The sequence below is a fragment of the Myxine glutinosa genome, chromosome 2, assembly GCF_964187855.1.
Source record: "Myxine glutinosa chromosome 2, kmMyxGlut1.1, whole genome shotgun sequence".
Classification (NCBI taxonomy): domain Eukaryota; kingdom Metazoa; phylum Chordata; class Myxini; order Myxiniformes; family Myxinidae; genus Myxine; species Myxine glutinosa.
Window position 1 is genome coordinate 80,375,842 of NC_136262.1, and position 18,085 is coordinate 80,393,926.

At 40.7% G+C, this 18,085-nt stretch overlaps 1 protein-coding gene across 3 annotated transcripts in view; it reads left to right on the forward strand.

The window, feature by feature from the left end:
- VIRMA (vir like m6A methyltransferase associated) overlaps positions 1–18,085 on the forward strand; it is a 285,574-nt gene that overhangs the window by 191,507 nt on the left and 75,982 nt on the right. For all 3 annotated transcript variants that reach the window (XM_078773440.1, XM_078773442.1, XM_078773441.1), the window contains 7 exons: positions 6,256–6,494; positions 8,949–9,103; positions 9,270–9,352; positions 9,613–9,715; positions 10,919–11,155; positions 11,467–11,585; positions 17,262–17,468. In XM_078773440.1, the coding sequence (XP_078629566.1) occupies positions 6,256–6,494; positions 8,949–9,103; positions 9,270–9,352; positions 9,613–9,715; positions 10,919–11,155; positions 11,467–11,585; positions 17,262–17,468 (1,143 nt within the window). The remainder of the gene's footprint in view (positions 1–6,255; positions 6,495–8,948; positions 9,104–9,269; positions 9,353–9,612; positions 9,716–10,918; positions 11,156–11,466; positions 11,586–17,261; positions 17,469–18,085) is intronic.

Consider the following 18,085-nt stretch of genomic DNA (forward strand, 5'->3'; position numbering starts at 1 on the left):
TTCGACGGCAGACCGCCGATGAGTGAGGACATGTAAGTGAGCGCTGTCGGATTTTCGTTTTTGACAAAATGACGGAAAAACTTGAACAACGCTACTGCATCAAATTTTGTGTTTCATCAAACTTGCATCAAAACTGCAACTTGGTTTCTGGGTCGTACCCATAAACCCAGGACTCATCGCCAGTGATCACTGTGTTGAGGAAGCTGGGATCGCTGTTCACAGTCTCCAGCATGTCCTGTGCGATCTCCAAACGGAGTTGCTTCTGCTCAATCGTTAGCAGCTTTGGTACGAACTTCGCTGAGATTCTCCTGAAGCCCAAATCCTCCTTCATAATGGAATGAATGGTGTTGAATCTTGCGGATCGTTTCCACTTGGGAATCGCCAAGCTTTACACAAAATTTGATGCAGTAGCGTTGTTCAAGTTTTTCTGTCATTTTGTCAAAAACGAAAATCCGACGGCACTCACTTACATGTCCTCACTCATCAGCGGTCTGCGGTCGAATGACAGCTTCTGCAGGTGGGAAAAAATTCACGCGTGCGCATTAGGATCGCCTACATACGTGCACCAATCAACGCCTCCCCAGCTTCTTTTTTTTTTACACACGAAAAATAAAGGTCGGATACTTTTTGAACACAGTAGTATATATTTGCAGCATTTAATGCTCGAACTGTCAAGTGGACAAATTGCTTTTTGCAGTATTGAATGACATAACATGTATTGCCAGAGTAAACTGCCACTTGTTTAGTTGCTTACTTGATGATGATTATGATGATGACGACGTGGCATTGTTCTAATGTATTTTTAACTCAACTGGACTATGTCCAGCTGAGTTTTTGTCGACACCCAGTGTCCGTCGTCTGTGTCTCTGTCTGTCGTCTGTAAACAATTCGACGTCTACGCTCTAAAAGTCACAAATATTGATGAAATTTGATGAAACTTGTTATGCAGCATATTTAAGACATAAACTAGTTTGGGATTGCATTTGGGCATTGAATGCCCAAAAATGGGTGTGGCAGGGCGGCCATGTTGAAAAATCCATTTTATATTGATATAGACCAGTTGAGTTGAGGTTCCCTGGAACCTCTAGTTTTCAATTGGCGTGTGACTAAACAATAGTCAAATTTCTCCTAAACTTCTGTGCATTTGTTCTGCGCGCGCACACACACACACACACACACACACACACACACACACACACACACACACACACACACACACACACACACACACACACACACACACACACACACACACACACACTACCCCTCAAAGCGCTATAATGTGCATCAAGCTCAATACAATTAATATCATGGGTCGGACGCGAAACACCAACTTAACAATTAATATCGCATGCATAACATCACTGTGTCCCTATAATCAAATTGCATCATGATATTTGTGAATATTTTTGGTGATATTTCAATTCCAGTTCATCTTTTGAATTATTATCTCTTCACACCCCTATAACTATGCAGAGGTCCGAAACTTGGTGTTCAATCTGATTGCTTTTTGAATATGACTTGTACTCTGATGTTCGATTTGGTAGTAACATTTGGTCGTCAGGAGTGGGGATTTGGAACCCTGGACAAAATTTTGGACACCAAATTGTACAAATTGGCCATAACATTTGGTGTCAGGAGTGGGATTGGACTTGGAGTGCGCTTCACGCACTCAAAATTACGAGTGGACGAAATTTAGTTTTTAAATTCAAAATTTTATATTCGTACCATGGCTAGCCAAGGCGGTCGAATGCCGGTGGGGGTAGAAGAGGAGGTAGAGGTAGAATTGATGACCCAGGACCCACAGGAAGAGTTGGTAGAAGAGGAGGAAATTGAAGAGGGGACGGTAGCTGGCGAAGAAAATGGTGGACCGTCCTGGTGGACTGACCTGTCCATGAGGGTCCTTGGGATCCTAGGATCCTGGGTTCGAATCCTGGTCAATCGTTGAATTAACACCAGGGGGGTTGACTCAGCCTGTCATCCTTCCGAGGTTGGCAAAATTGAGTACCAGCTTGCTGGGATGAATGATCCCGGTGTGTACCCCGGTTTAGAATAGGTACACCGTATCCCTGCGCATCATAAGAGGTGACTCAGGGTTGGCGCCAGGAAGGGTATCCGGCCGTAAAAACATTGCCTCAAACAGGGAACCATGATTGTCATGGGGTCCGCAAGGCTAACCCCCGCTGTAGCGGGGAAAATGGCCTTAAAACGATCATTCATATTCATTCACTCTGATGTTCGATAGCAAAACAATGCAAACCAATTAGTGGAATGCATATGTTCAGTTCCAGTGATTGGATAACCTGTGACGTCCCTGAATATTTAAACAGAAAAATATAGCTTTTGTTCCTTGCCCGTCGATTATATGCCTAGTAGTATATATATATACAGTGAAACCTTGACTTACGAGTTTAATTCGTTCTGTGACCGAGCTCGTAACTCAATTTGCTCGTTTCTCAAATTAAATTTCCCCATTAAAATGCATTGAAATGCTATTAATCCGTTCCAGACCGCCAAAAACCACACCAATTTTTTTTTAAATATACAGTATATATAAAAATATCTCGCGCTTTATATTTCACCTGTATGCAGCATACAAGTTGGCAGGATGGCCTGGACTGGAGGTACGCACACTTGACTCTAAACTGTCCAGCCTGGGTTTGAATCCCGACCCAGCTATAACCTGTCATGGGTGAATCACAGGCAGGGTGATTCATCAATGTGTGTACCGCTAAACTGGGCGCCCCGTTTGCGTCCCATTAGTTGTTGGATGTTAAGGATCTCACCGTGTTTTCCACAAAGAGAAGGCGAGCTATCGCCGGCACTCTGAACAAGTTGTGGCCTGGCATGCTCTTCTCCTCTGCCGTTATATACGTCCTCCTCGGCATCTTTTTCCAGAAGAGCCCTGTCTCGTCACAGTTGAAGATTTGCTGGGGGATGTATCGTTCGGCTTCTATCAGTTCGGCAAAAGTTATAATAAAATCTTCAGCTGCCTTCACATCCGCCTCACCAAGTCAACAACACGCGCACCTCGCTCATGTTTTTCGACGATTGCGTGTTTTATATCCAAGCACATCATCCTCTTCTTCTTCTCAGTACTGCCCTTGGCACTCAATTTCTTAGGACCCATGGTTAAAACTAAGAAATTTTCCAAAATAACCAAAATGCGAAAACAAAGCAGCAGCTATATACGGCAGAGATGCTTGCACGGCAAGATAACCACGTGACCGGAACCCACCTGGTGGCGGGTGGCGTAAGCTCCAAAATAACCAAAATGCGAAAACAAAGCAGCAGCGATATACGGCAGAGATGCTTGCACGGCAAGATAACCACGTGACCGGAACCAGGCGGGTGGCGTAAGCTCCAAAATAACCAAAATGCGAAAACAAAGCAGCAGCGATATACGGCAGAGATGCTTGCACGGCAAGATAACCACGTGACCGGAACCCACCTGGTGGCGGGTGGCGTAAGCTCCAAAATAACCAAAATGCGAAAACAAAGCAGCAGCGATATACGGCAGAGATGCTTGCACGGCAAGATAACCACGTGACCGGAACCCACTTGGTGGCGGGTGGAGTAAGCTCGTAACTCAGATCTCGGCTCGCATCTCAAAGCAATAAACCGCCCGAGCGACGGCTCGTATCTCGGAAAACTCGTAAGTTGGTGCACTCGTAAGTCAAGGTTTCACTGTGTGTATATATATATACTAGGGCATGCCCGTACTATATATATAGGACGTGCCCGTAAGTGCGTGATGTTACCGTACAATGAATGTATCGTCCCGACGCCGCAGCTCGGATGGCGCTGCAGTTAATCGGGCCCCCAAATTCCTCATCGACGATAACTAAACAATATATTATATGAATCGCACCGTACATACCTCCTTCTAGATCTTGTTCTTGTCTTGATATACTCACTCAGGCTCACTCTATCACGACTGAGTCCTCCCAGCTCCTCCAAATGGCGCCCGCTAGCCGCTACGTAAGTCCGGAAGTGACGTCCTCATTTGACTGTCCGGAAGGTCGCAAATCGCAGTTACGATGAATCGCAAATTAGTTTTAATTAGTTTTAAAACATAGTTTAACGGCAACATAGTTTGCCGACGGGAAATAAATGAATACGCTCTCAAATGTGCCATCCGAGGCAGAGTCTGTTCGCCACGTTCGGCACACGTGATAGCTCGCTGCTCTCTGATTGGTTGAATCGTTTTTTGGACATAGCTCGGTAACTACTTCTGCGATTAATTTAAAACCTTGAAAAGGCACATCCTCGGGTCCCCAGCAATATACCTGGCAAGTTTCAAGTATATCGGACCGGTAGTTGTCGAGAAACAGCGGTCACAGACATACAAACATACAAACATACAAACGTACAAACAAACATACACACAGAGATTAGTGGAATTATAGATATATATATGTGTGTGTGTGTGTGTGTGTGTGTGTGTGTGTGTGTGTGTGTGTGTGTGTGTGTGTGTGTGTGTGTGTGTGTGTGTGTGTGTGTGTGTGTGTGTGTGTGTGTGTGTGTGTATATATATATATATATATATATATATATATGTGTGTGTGTGTATATATATATACACACATATACATACACACACAGCTCTCAAACGGCTTTAGTGACCTTCATACTATTTTGGTGTGATCCAGTGATTTTGCTTCAGGGTTAGAGGGAATGTATTGAAGTTAATACGGAACAAATCCTCGTTGTGTGTGCGCATGGAAGTTGCAACATTTGGAACTCCAACGTCACTTGTTAGAGAGCAGACCTCTGCCAGGCTGAACAGTTTATGCTTTGTATTCCACTGATAGGCTGGATTTGCATCCAGACCCTTTCCAAAATCGAATCTGCTTGTCCTTGTCACCACCCAACTCATCCACCAAGTTTTGTCATAATCCATTCACAACATTTTGGGCCATGTCTTTCAATGGATGGTGAAGAATCACTTTTTAAAAAATTAGAAAATTGTCTTGTCTGAATTTGGATGTTCACCAAAATCGAATCAATACACCCTTGTCACACACCCAACTTATTCACCAAATTTCATCCGAATCTGTCAATACCTTTTTGAGATATCCTCCTCTTGGATAGACAGGGGTGAAGCATAACCCCTGTCTACCTTCGGTGATGGAGGCAATTCGATTTGTGTTCCTATCTGTTTAGGTTTAAAATATATTTTGAGCATTTACCAAAAGCCCTAAAAAAATTGATTTATGAAGAAAATAAATTGCTCTATCGATATATCAGTGGTGATTTTTTTTTGGAATATATATGATATCGAATTTGTGCATTTAATCCCCAATGTTTTATCTGTAGGAATTGATATCTAATTGAAACTCCGTTTGCTAAACCTACCAATAATAAATGGATGATATCACCGATTCAAATTTTTGCCCAATGCCAATGATTTGTGGAACATTGTAATGGAATGATCTGCAGTCCAATTTGTATAGATACATATTTATACCTTTAGATATGTACTTCTAGGCATTTACCTGTCGCTTTACTGACGGATTACATCAAAAGACATGTTGTACATCAAAAACATTCTGCTTTATTCACTCTAATTTGTCCGCAGTAATCTTCCATCTGCTTGGAAGTCAGCTAACATCACATTCGTCAACCATCTTTGCTGCTTACATGTGGCGTGAGCAAAAATCACTTCTGCTTTGCTGAGAAGCTCAGTGTTGGATACTTTGGTTTGAACCTCTGCTTAAAATGAGTGAAATGAAACTTTTTGAAAATTTTAAATTATTCTCACTCCAATTTCAACATCACCGTAATGCATATTGTTAAGTTATTTAAACTTTCTTTATCTAAGAGGATGATTTGGAATACTGGTTACCATCGGGTGGTGCTGTACGATGCACATTTACATTAGTGAAAATTGGGGTATTCCCCCCACCATGAATCCCCCTCCCCCCCAGGATATGCTACCCCAACCTTAACCATACATGGGGTACCCATAGGCAACATGCAAAATTTCGTTGGATTTGGTTCAGTAGATTTTTTATTTTATTTTATTTTTTAAGTTTTTGAAACATAGAAATATATATATATACAAATTCACTTTTATAGTACAATATCACTAGATACTGCATACGTGTCTGTCTGTTGTTTTCAGTTTATCTACCACCCTAGTTCATTCAAGTATTGATAAGTGTGCCATTCATTGAAGTGAAAATTGTTTTAACAAGGATCTGTTGTATTTAATTTCTTAAATGACAAATGAACTGTTGCTCTTGGGGGCAGATTTTGCAGTGTGTGGCGGAACTGTTCGAGCACTGGGAGCGGTTGGATATTGCAGCTGCCAGTGGCAATAGTGAGACAAAAGAAGACAGTGCAGAAGTTTTGGGCATTCTACACATGCTCTACCTAATGACATTCCAGCCTGCTGGTCGTACTGCTGCCTCCCATGTTCTGGGTCTTAACTGTAACATCACTTGCCTTATTCGCTTCTTGGAGTACAATACCCGGGAGGGACATACAGGGTAGGTTAAAAATAAGCTACGTGTGTGTGTGTGCCCTTCTTCAGGCCAGTAGACTGGTCAGAGGAAGCCTGTAGGGAGGCTGGTTAAATATTCTCTGAGACAGGATCTGCTATTGCTTGGTTATTATGAGATTAGCAGGGTAGAGCGAGTAATGTTTTTGGTTGGATGTGCCTTTTTCATTTAAAAGAATGTATAATCCCAAATGCACCAATCTTATTTCATATGTATATATACAGGTGGGTCCATTTCAATCAATGCCAAAGTTACTCAAATCATGATTTCAAACAGAAATTTGTCATAATATTAAAGATATGTTATCCATATTCTGTTTATTATAGTTACTAGCAAAGGTACTTTTTCCTCAAATCCTTTTATTCCTTCACACACACATACACAAGGAGAGTTGCCATGCAACACAGTCGCTTCATGACAGGGAATATGAAGAGAGGGGGTGGTAGAAGAGAAGAGAAGAGAGGAGGGGAGAAGAAAGGAGGTGAGAGGAAAGGAGAGGAGAGGAGGGGAGAAGAAAGGAGAGGAGGGAGGGGGGAGGGAGAGGTTCGGTGGAGTATAGGAAGAGGGTAGGAAGAGGGTAGGAAGAGGGTAGGAAGAGGGTAGGAAGAGGGTAGGAAGAGGGTAGGAAGAGGGTAGGAAGAGGGTAAGAAGTAGAGGGTAGGAAGAGGGTAGGAAGAGGGTAGGAAGAAAATGAGGTTGAGGGGAGGGGAAATGTGTGTGGGAGGGGGAGGGAAAGGTGGGGAGGGGGTTAGCAAAGAGGATATGTTATGCTCCCTTGTGAGTGGACCGAAGTGCTGTGGTCTGTTAGAAATTTTGTTGCGGTAAAGCATAACACGCATAAACTACATCACACCGACAGCCCGAAAGGACCAAAGGTTGACCTTGAAACGGGCCTTTGTTCATCGATTGACTTTTTAAAGGAATGAAATGAATTAAAATAGACGATACACATGGCAGGAGGAGGGCCACGTTATTTAAATTTGATATTTAATTTGATTTATTTTGCCTTCCTAATTCCGGAGATTTCTTCACGGAGTACACAGGTGGGAGTGTGGAAGCCTTGCCGGCAATACTGCTGGTTAATTATTTTCATTGCATTCAATTCCTGCTGGTTAATTATTTTCGTTCAGATTTCACTCCAGATTTCGATACTTATTTAGTCTACACGATCCGATCCTTAAATTCAAATCCAGAATTTGATTATATGCTTTAATTAGTCCATGAGAGTAGATAGTGTTTGCAAGCCAAGGCACATTTCAATAGGTTGGAACAAAATGGTGGCTTAAGAACCCAGCGATGTCAGTGGGCTGACCAAGATGGTGCACCACCATTTTGGTAAGGCTTATTTTTTTTTTTTTTTTTTTTTGTTATGAGCACCAGTTAATAATCTTCAAAAGGGGTGTTTCAACACCCCCCAAACATCCAGTTTTCATTCCTGCACTCCCTTAGAGTTCGTGAAGTGTGTTTGCAAAATTTGGGCCCACAAGGTTTCTTGGTTTTCGAGTTATGGAGGAGATGGATGGACAAACACTCACTTTTATTATTATAGATCAATGACAGGCACTTTGTCTTAACAGAATAAATGACAGGTGAATACATTTCAGAGAAAGATAAAAATTACGTGAGCAGTCCAACTACGCTCTGGAGTGCATTGCAACACTTTTGAAAAAACATTGACTCAAACAGAATCCATAAACTAATTAAATCAATCCCGAATGGAGTTGAGGCATTTCTCAAGGCAAAAGGGGATCACACTAATTAATTGATTATATATAAAAACAGACTTTATTTTCCCTATTATAATTGTTGTTATCCTTAAGAGTTCATGGAAATCCTTTGAAAGTGCTTTTGGTTTCATATTACAATGATTTATTTTGTTATCATGTCTCGATTAATAAATTTCCTGTGGGACTCGTACTTTTGCACCCCACCATATACACACACACACAATTGTATATTTTTGTTTGGACGAGAAAAAGAATGACATCTTGGTTCCTTGTATAGTACTTGACTCATGATGTTCCAAACTCTACGCTTGGATGTTCTTTGCAATATTGAAGGTAAATGCAGGGTCCAGATCAATCCAGATGAAGTATCCCAGTAGTCTGCATTGATGAGAACACAGTTTGCTACCACTTAAGTGATTTGCATGGCATGTCAGAAGTATTTTGTTGGTGCTATTGTCTCATTTATTGGATTTTGAATGATGGGGTTACTTATTTCCTTTTTGATCATTTTGTCAAAGGTTTAATGAGAATATAGAAGTTGTTGGAAATAAGATTAACAATGCAAGTTATCGAATTGCATAATGTTTTGAAAAGCAGATAACTTGAGGCTTAACCTAAAAGTTTCAGCCTTGACAGTAATCCTGTTTTTTTTCTGAATCATCCTGCCTTGTTTCCTGATTTTTCCACCAACTACCCTTCTGTTCTTGTCCTGAAGTGAAGGTAAAGTCCGCCCATCAGTGGCATTCACATATGCATGTACGCTCACACTGCTGGCTGTGCAGTTGGGTGATAATGTGGAGTTCCTGGCACAATATGCTGATCCTCTGCTGAAACTGTGCAGTCGTGTCGAGGCAAATGCAAAGATGTTGGGTAAGTCTGAAATTTGGAATATGTTCACTCATTTGAACCAAAAATGATTTCTACTTGTTTAGGCACAGGCCTTTTTAATTGTATCATAGGCACTGCTTTGTGTTTGATCACAGATTTTGATGTTGAGAAAAATTCACAGGATAAAGAATGTTTTCTTTCTCTTTAGAGTTGGGCAGGTGGCTCGAGCCTTTAAAGGATTTGAACTTTGACATCTCTGCCATTGCCACACTTGCTGATTATATAAAGGAGGCAAGTCTCTTCTGCAGTGTCTTTCTGATATGTTCCTCTTCCAGCTTCTTTTAAAATACGACGACGTTGCATGCAGATCAACAAACATCAAATTGCATAACAAAAGTGTGGGGATTTTCTGAGCGAAATTATAACGTTTTAACTTGAATTTCCATGACTGGAGATACTTTTTCAGAACAATTTTTTTTGAAGATTCAAGTCATACATGAAACTAAAATTCTTTATCGCGGTAACACTGGGAACTTTTTTTTTTCCCCCAGAATTTGGATACCCTCACAGTACATGTATGTCAAGAAGCACCAGGTCTTCTCACTTCCCTGCGTGTCCTCAAGCACATTGCTTGCCCACCACACCCCGTGAATGGTATGTTGGCTTTAGGCAAGAAAAATATCTTATTTCTATGAATGAATACCCTGTTCTCTAAGTTGGATTGTAACAGACAAGCTATTACGGGTTCATGAAGGGGTGACTCAGACCCACTAACTGACCTCGGACCCTAAAGCCGACAAGCCGCCATGGATAACTGTGACCCGACTGGTTGCTGAGCAACCGCGGATGCTGGTAGAGGCAGGTAAATCTAACGGGGTCCTCGCGCCCACAATCACGTTACCTTACTGGTGATTTAGCGATTCCAACTGGGGAACTGCCCTCTCGACTTCCCACCCTGTCTCTTTGTGATGTATAGCCGAGCGAAACAGTTTGTGAGAGGTTGGCTAAACTAGTGGAGCGATTTACTTGGGTATTACATCTCGTCTATTTATTACATACGCTATGTCGAACCAATGATGGAAAAAGACAATCAAGCAGTTTGGAAAGTCTATATTCTGTATTCACAAACATGATACTTTATAATCATTGTTCTGTCTTTCAAACTATCAATCCATTCACACGAACACGTCTTTTTTGAACATACCATGCTAAGTGCTAAATGCAGGAAATCGGACATCGAGTTCATTATCCATTCACACCTCATTAACACAGGTTTCGCTCCAGCACTTTTCTGCCATTTCACAAGTCGTTCTCTTCACGGAGTTCCGGGGTTCCTTGCCAGCACGAGAGACATTGATGCTCACCCTGCTTCACCATAAACCCCTCACGCTCGTCTTGCCTTATATTACACACATCCAATTTGCTGAAATTTATTCATTTTATGATCTTAAATGTCCATTTCATGACAAACCTGCACTTGGCAAGCATGCCAAACACCTCTCAACATGAGCTGAGGGTGGCCATCACCATACAAGTTGGATGAAATAGTCTCATTTAGAGTTTTTGGGGGGAAGTAAATGTGCAATGATAAAATTACCCGAGATAAAATTATGAAGTCCTTGGAACCTGTTTAGCGGCATGTCCTAACATAAGAACTATAAGCATGGTGATTAAAATCAACACTCAAAAGTGACATTTTATGATATGCCTTTTCACCTTTTGGAATAACGAGGACATAAACCATTGGTAAGTTTGAGTGGGTAAGAATCTTATAGCAATAAATCGAGTCTCTCAGATAAGCAAGAAGCATTCTACCCCTTGTTTTTTCTTCCTTATCCTTGTCCACAAATTCCCTAGCTGGACAGCAGAAGGAGATGCACTGGAAACAAGCAGTGATTGCCCTGTTTTCAGCTGATGGTCTGGCCTTGTTTATTAAACTACTCCAAAAGCTTGCAGCTGTTTTGTTGCTACCTTGGCGCCATCATGCAAATGTGGGCTCGTGGCTGCAGCATGCCACGGTGGTGGCTCTTGCGACCTGTACCCTCACTCTGCTGCGTACCATGCTTGATGAGCTTCTGGGTAGCCCAATGGCTGGTAATTGCATTCTGCATGTGGTCTCCTGGCTCGATTTAATATAAGGATTGAACAAAATCATTTTTCCCCTTCTTTGTTATCATAACAACCACACACAAAAATAACAGCATTTGAGCTTTGTCATTTCTCAGCCTTAATTTGTTTTATTCTTGGATTAGTTGTCTCGCATTGCTTTGCTTTAATGAGTGAGTAAAAATATTTTGCGTTGATGATATTTTACACTGTCTCGTGCTCTGTGTAGTAAATGAAATGATTTGAGTATTCTGTCTTATAATTAGGCTTTTGTCATTTAGCTTCTGTTCTCTTGCCAGGGGAAGAGATGTATGAACTGCGTGACAGCCGCTTGCCAGCAGCACTTGTTTCTCTGCATACGTTGCTCTGTTCCACACCGCTGTCTGGCACACTTGACCCAGAAGAGCAGCAGCTTCAGGTATTGTCTTGTTTCAAGTTATTGTCTAGTTTTTATTTATTTATCAAGGAATGGATTACTTTTTTCATCGGCATCGATTGACCTTTCGTCGAAGCAAAAGAGGGTTAACACCTGACGCATCAGCTTTCCCTTGCCTCACACGGTGGTTTGTGTACAGCAATCAATGTCCCATTGATTTCATTCAATGCAGCTGCAACACTGGCATTCACCCATCCATGTGGAAAACTGCCTTAGGTGTGTTCTCTGCATAAGAAACAGAACACATAATATCTCACCAATGATCACCCAAGCAGTCTCTTCACAATTATCAGCAATATCATGGAAGTGCCATGCAGAAGCATCTGAAAACATGCTCACAAATGTTCACGTATATTCTGTTATGCTCACTTGTGTAATGTTAACAATAAGTAGTGCTGCACATATGAAAGCAAATAAAGAACGAAAAGAAAAAGCCAGCTTGACGTAACAGGTATTTTTGGAATTGCTTAAATGGGTACATTGGGCTAAAGTAAAATTCCCATTAAACATGTATCAAACCATAATGCACTTGAGGTCGGTATTCTCTCATGTCGCCATGTTTCTATCCTAAGAAGTCATGGTTATTTCGTGATTTGATTTACGACAACAAAACTTTTAGAAGTGAACTAACTCTGCATGCATGCTTCCAGTATGAAGAAAGAGCCAACTTCTTTCATGATGTTCATTCTCTTATGAAGACTTCGTTTTAGTTTCTAATGCAGTATTACTTGTATAATTTGTCGTTTTCATTATTAATGTTAGATTTTACTATGATTGACCTCTGACTTCAAGATCGAAAACTACTTGGCCTATTTCCTTCAAATTTGAGATACGTGTTTGGGGGTATGCATGGGCAGGTTATGTGTGCAAAATAAGAACCATCCCAGCATAGATAACAGCAGTTTAAAGAGGTCTACCACTATCTTTTCAGGGCAATTTGGGATGGGCATTAAATGCTGCATTATGTACATAGTCACATACTTCGCAGAAGTCATTCCATGGTCAATCAACACAGTATGGATTTTCTTTTGAAACTTGTATGTTATGCTGGAAGGTTTTCTTGAAACACTTCCATGCTCAATTGCAGCACAGTTGATGCCATGGTTCTCTACACAATACCTTTTGAAGATGGCCGAATTGGCCATGTTACAGCACTCTTCTTCCGTCAAATTGTCGTATTATGGAATCTGATTTGGCTGGAGAAGTCAATTAGATTTTCAGTTAGCGTAGGAACCGTCCTTTCATATTTGACCCCATGAAAACCACCTTTGAAGACCTTTGAAAAACACCCCTGGAGGGCTTACCTTTCACTTGATCTCACACACCTTCCTTCATGTGACCTCACTTTCAAAACTTTTACTTTCCCAGAAGCCTACACACCTCTTCTTTCTATCCTGTCAATTTACTCATGTGAATCTGAACAGGAACTGAGGTCTAGAGTTTTGAAAAGGGGACCGTGGTCCCAGAAGGGCATGCATATCCCAATGTCATAAGACATTAAATTATGTTATTTTGAAAGACTGAATCAAGTTGATGTTTCTATTCACAACCATGTGCTTCCAGCTTCAGTGGTACTGCAAGCAGCCTCTGCATCAGCACCGTGACGTTTTCAGTGCTTTTATTCACAGTTGATGAAAACCCAAGGGTTTGCTCTCAATATTGACACCACATTACTTGTTTGTTCCCTCGTGCGGTAAATTGGGTGATAATGGATGAAGTCGACAGGCCTTTTATCAAAGTACACTAACCGCCATGTGAACTATGGAGAAGCTGACGTTTTTGGCATTAACTCTTTTTCAAGCCAAAATATCTCTTTCACTCCGAAGAGGAGATTATTGCAAAAGAACTGCCATGTCACAAAATGCTGCAAATTGCTTGGCTATTGTTCCTCAGACTTAGCATTAACATAGGCATCCAGCAGTCTGTTTTTGCTTGTCGGCCAAGACCTTCCGGATAACTTGTATACAAATCCATCACCTCAAATTGGTGCTGGTGAAGGTGATTTGGTGAAGATGTCTCTATTAGTCTCTTCCTGAAGGGGTTGCGAGACTATTGTAACGTCCGTGTCTGTCTTTCTGTGCATCTGTGTGTGTCCACATCAATATATTTTCGCTTAAAATTGTTTTTTCTCTGCAACCAGCTGTCTGATCATTGTGAAACTTTAAACATAGCAGGGACTCCCCATGAAAAGTATTTCATTGATGACTCTGACATTATAGGTCACATGGTATGGCAGCCATATTAGATTAAAGAGAAATAATTGTACGTCATATTTAAAACTGCTCAACGAAAAATAATTAAACTTGGCATATGTCATAAACTCCCCTGCGGGATATATGGTGATACTGATGACATCATCGGTGAAGTGTTATTCCAAACATAATTGGTCGAATTGAAATCCTTATACCAAAAATCTGAAATTTCATATATCTAATTTGCGATCCGATGTGAGTGAAGAATGAAATACATGACATCATTGGTCACATGGTCTGGTGTCCATGTGGGATTGAAAAAAAACGTGAAAAAAATTATTCTCCATAACTGCTTAACAGATTAATGCGAAACTTCATACATATGATGGACTAGCCATGGGGAATATAGTTTGAAAATTTCTTCATATTAATCTTCATTGATGCAATGTACCCTTAATATGCACAAAAGTCATCGTTAAATATCCTAATAATCATGAAAGCTACACATAATGGAATTGTATGTGACATAATAGGTTCCGGGATAACGATCATCATGGATGATATGGGTATTTGGGTCATAATAGTAGTGTGTTCAGTTAACTATGGTATTTTTGTTCAGACAAAGTGCGTGGAGGTGAGACTATGTGTTCGACCGAGTGACGTTCCACTTTCTGAATGTACTGCACGTGCGTGGCACAATAGACTTCCTTAAATAAACGTCTTTTAGATGAATTGCAGAAGGGAATTCAATTTTTTTTATTCCTTCACATGTTCATTTATTTTTCTCTTCTGCCAAGATTTGCTTTAAAGATTTACGTCAAAGTTGAGTTGAATGTACATGCTTCTCCATTGGCCTTGTATATTTATGGAGAAAATTTTAGAAAGAATGCCCACAGTGATTTGACCTCACCCACTCATAGTTATGAATATTCATCAAGACGAATAGTCTGCATAATGAGTCTATTTCTCTCAATCTTGGCTGGTCTTCTATAAATTTGTCATCTTTACCTCCACCACCAAAGGTGTATGGAGGTTATGTTTTCACCCCTGCCTGTTTGTTACTTGACAAAAAAATTTTTGGACAAGTATATTGATCACTCCGGTTTGTGTGTGTATTTGTGTGTTTGCTTGTCTGTTCGCTCATTTATAGTTGCGTACAGGTCACAATTTTAAACCGATCTTCACGAAACTTCACCAAATGCTAGAGTTCGTGGTCTGACAAAATCATTTATATTTTTGAGGTCAAAAGGTCAACAGAGGCCAAAGATCAACCACTTTTTTAAAATATCTAAAATCCTCAATTTTCATCCGATTGACTTAAAATTTGAACAGGATTTTCATGTCAGCTAACTGAATTCAACCACCAACTATCTTTGAGATCAACATAGGCCAAAAGTCAACAATTTCAGATTTCTAAAATCCTCAATTTTCATTTCATTGACTTGAAAACTGAATAGGATTTGCATATCAGCTTATTGAAGTTAACCACCAACTATTTTTGAGCTCAACATTTGTGTGTTTGTTTGTGTGGAATAGATTCCGGCAAGTATGTTGGTTGGTTGGTTGGATTGTCTGTCTGTCTGTTTGTCTGTCTGTTTATGCACAGTACTATGTCTACATCGTTGCACATGGCATCGCCATACTTTACACGCATATTTGCCTTGCCCTGGAATAGACTGTGCCCAATTTTTACTCTCTCGGCCCAGGGTCAAGCTCAAGGTCACCCAAAACATGAAAATCGTTTTAATAATGCATTTATTTTGTTTATTTCATTTCAAAAATATTTAATAGCATCATGTTATAAAGAAGAAGAAGAAACAAAATGCTATTTGTGACATTTCCTCATCTTGTCTGATGTTGCACCTTATTATTACTACATCGTCTGTGTGACTGCACAAAATTAATGTAAAACAAGAAAGAGCAATCAGAGATTGCAAACCCTCGCCACGACATGTTTTTAGTGGGGTTTAAGACTTTTGTGTTGAAACAAATATGGCGGCCGAACCAGGTGACTGATGACATCATTATTATTATTTTTTCCTCCATGAATTTATCCCTAAATGAGGCTCAACAAATTTCATCTTTATCGGATGAAGTTTTGTACTTGTCGAATTATGATTGTCATGGGTGCCTCCATTATGACATCATTATTAACATGTTTGTTATTCCCCATGGAGAGTTCTTTACAATGAGCCATGTCTCAATTTTTTTCTTTGCAGCACTTTCGGAGATATAGAGGTGCAAGGTTTTTTGGTTTTTCCAACATGGTGCCTGTACCACGTGGCCTATGGTGTCATGATTATCATAAAACATTCTACAGGTGGAGGCGCAGCTATGGTGAAAATTTCCTGTCAATTGGACCAACGGTTGCAGAGAAAATCATATTTATTCTGTACGGACAAACAAACACACAAATGAAAAATCGGTCAGAGACCGAGGACTTGCCGGAATGTACTTTTTTATCGGCCATTTTGGACAAATATGGCGGCCGAACCACGTGACCGATGACGTCATCATTATTTGTTTTGTAAACTAAAATATTCCTTGATTATGCTCAAGAAATTTCATCTTGATCGGATGAAGTTTTGTACTTGTCGAATTATGACGTCATAATGGAGGGACCTATGACATCATCATTAACATATTTTATTCCCCACGGAGAGTTCTTTACAATGACCCATGTCTCGATTTTTTCTATTCAGCACTTTCGGAGATATGGAGGTGCAAAGTTTTTCGGTTTTTCCAAGATGGCGGCCGAACGACGTGACCGATGGTCATTATTATTTTTTTCTCCACCAGTTTATGCCGACATGGCGCTCAAGAAATTGCATCTTGATTGGATAAAGTTTTGTACTTGTCGAATTATCGAATTATGACATCATAATGGAGGCCTTGGACCTAGAGAGTTAAAAATTGGGCACAGTCTATTCCAGGGCAAGACAAATATGTGTGTAAAGCATGGCGATTCTATATGCAACGATGTAGACATAGTACTGGGCACAAACAGACAGACAAACCAACCAACCAACCAACATATTTGCCGGAATCTTTTCCGTCGAGTAACAAACCAACAAACGGACTCAAATGCAATACACTCTCCTCCGGCGAGGACAATTAATTTGGAGGTAAAACTGAAAGGTCAAAAACCTGTGCAGTAATAAAATGCCTGGAGCATAAGCGATTGCAATCATAGCATGTTATATCATGCCAATTATACAATGCCAATTAATAAGTTTGAACAATGTCATCATTCCAATTATATACTTGCTGTACTGAGACTTTCTTCAACCCCCCCCCCCCCCCTTCTACTTTTAAGTCACACATATTATTTGTCAAATCTCCAAAATTGAACTTTATTTGCTTGAATTCTACCTGAATGCTTGCAATTTGGTACCTCTCGTTTGGGTTTGTTATTATAAGGCAGTTTGTTGAAGCTTCTTTATCCATTGCTTTGTTCACGTGGCAGATTCTGTTGGTGGATGTGTTGCTGACATTTACACGAGTTCCTGGGGAACTGCCTGGTATCTCTGCTGAGGCCTTGTCTACGAGCACATGGTCCTTGATGCTGCGTGAACTTCTATCCTGTACACTTTCTGCTCCAGAGAACTTCTTTTCGGGCTTGCTGCTACTTTCACAATTGCTACCCTTACCACTGCCCATTCACTCATCAGAGGCAAGATGTGTGTGCGTGCGTGTTGGTATTTTTTAAAGTGTGTGTCCCGGGACATATCCATTCCTACTACTGAGAGATTTACTAAACTGCAAACGAGTTTTTTTTTTTTCTGGTGTTAAAGGCTCATGGAGGAACTGTAACACAAATCACAAACACATTCTGAAAATCACACACACATCACACAAACACAGGCAAACATAATCCCTGGCCTTGAGAAAGGTGACGTAACCTCCTGAGACATTCTGGCAACCCCATTTTTCAATGCATCTTTTCTCTCTGTACTCAGTGTGGCAATTGAGGGTGGGGAGGGGGGAAATGTCTTCACTCCAAAGGATGCCAACCTATGGGATTTTTTCTGTGCTCTATCATCTAAATACTAAGGTCTCAAAGTCTTTCGTACACCTGATAGGGTTAGAATTGAACCGCTGACATCCCAGATTCAAAGCGGATGTACCAACCATTCCACTCCATAATGGTGGGGAGTACCACAATATGTTGGTGCGATTGATTGCTCTCAATTACCTATTATTATAATACCCTAATTTCTTCATGAATTGGTTCACGAGTTATCAAGTGACCACTATATTTGTCGTGTGTGTGTGTGTGTGTGTGTGTGT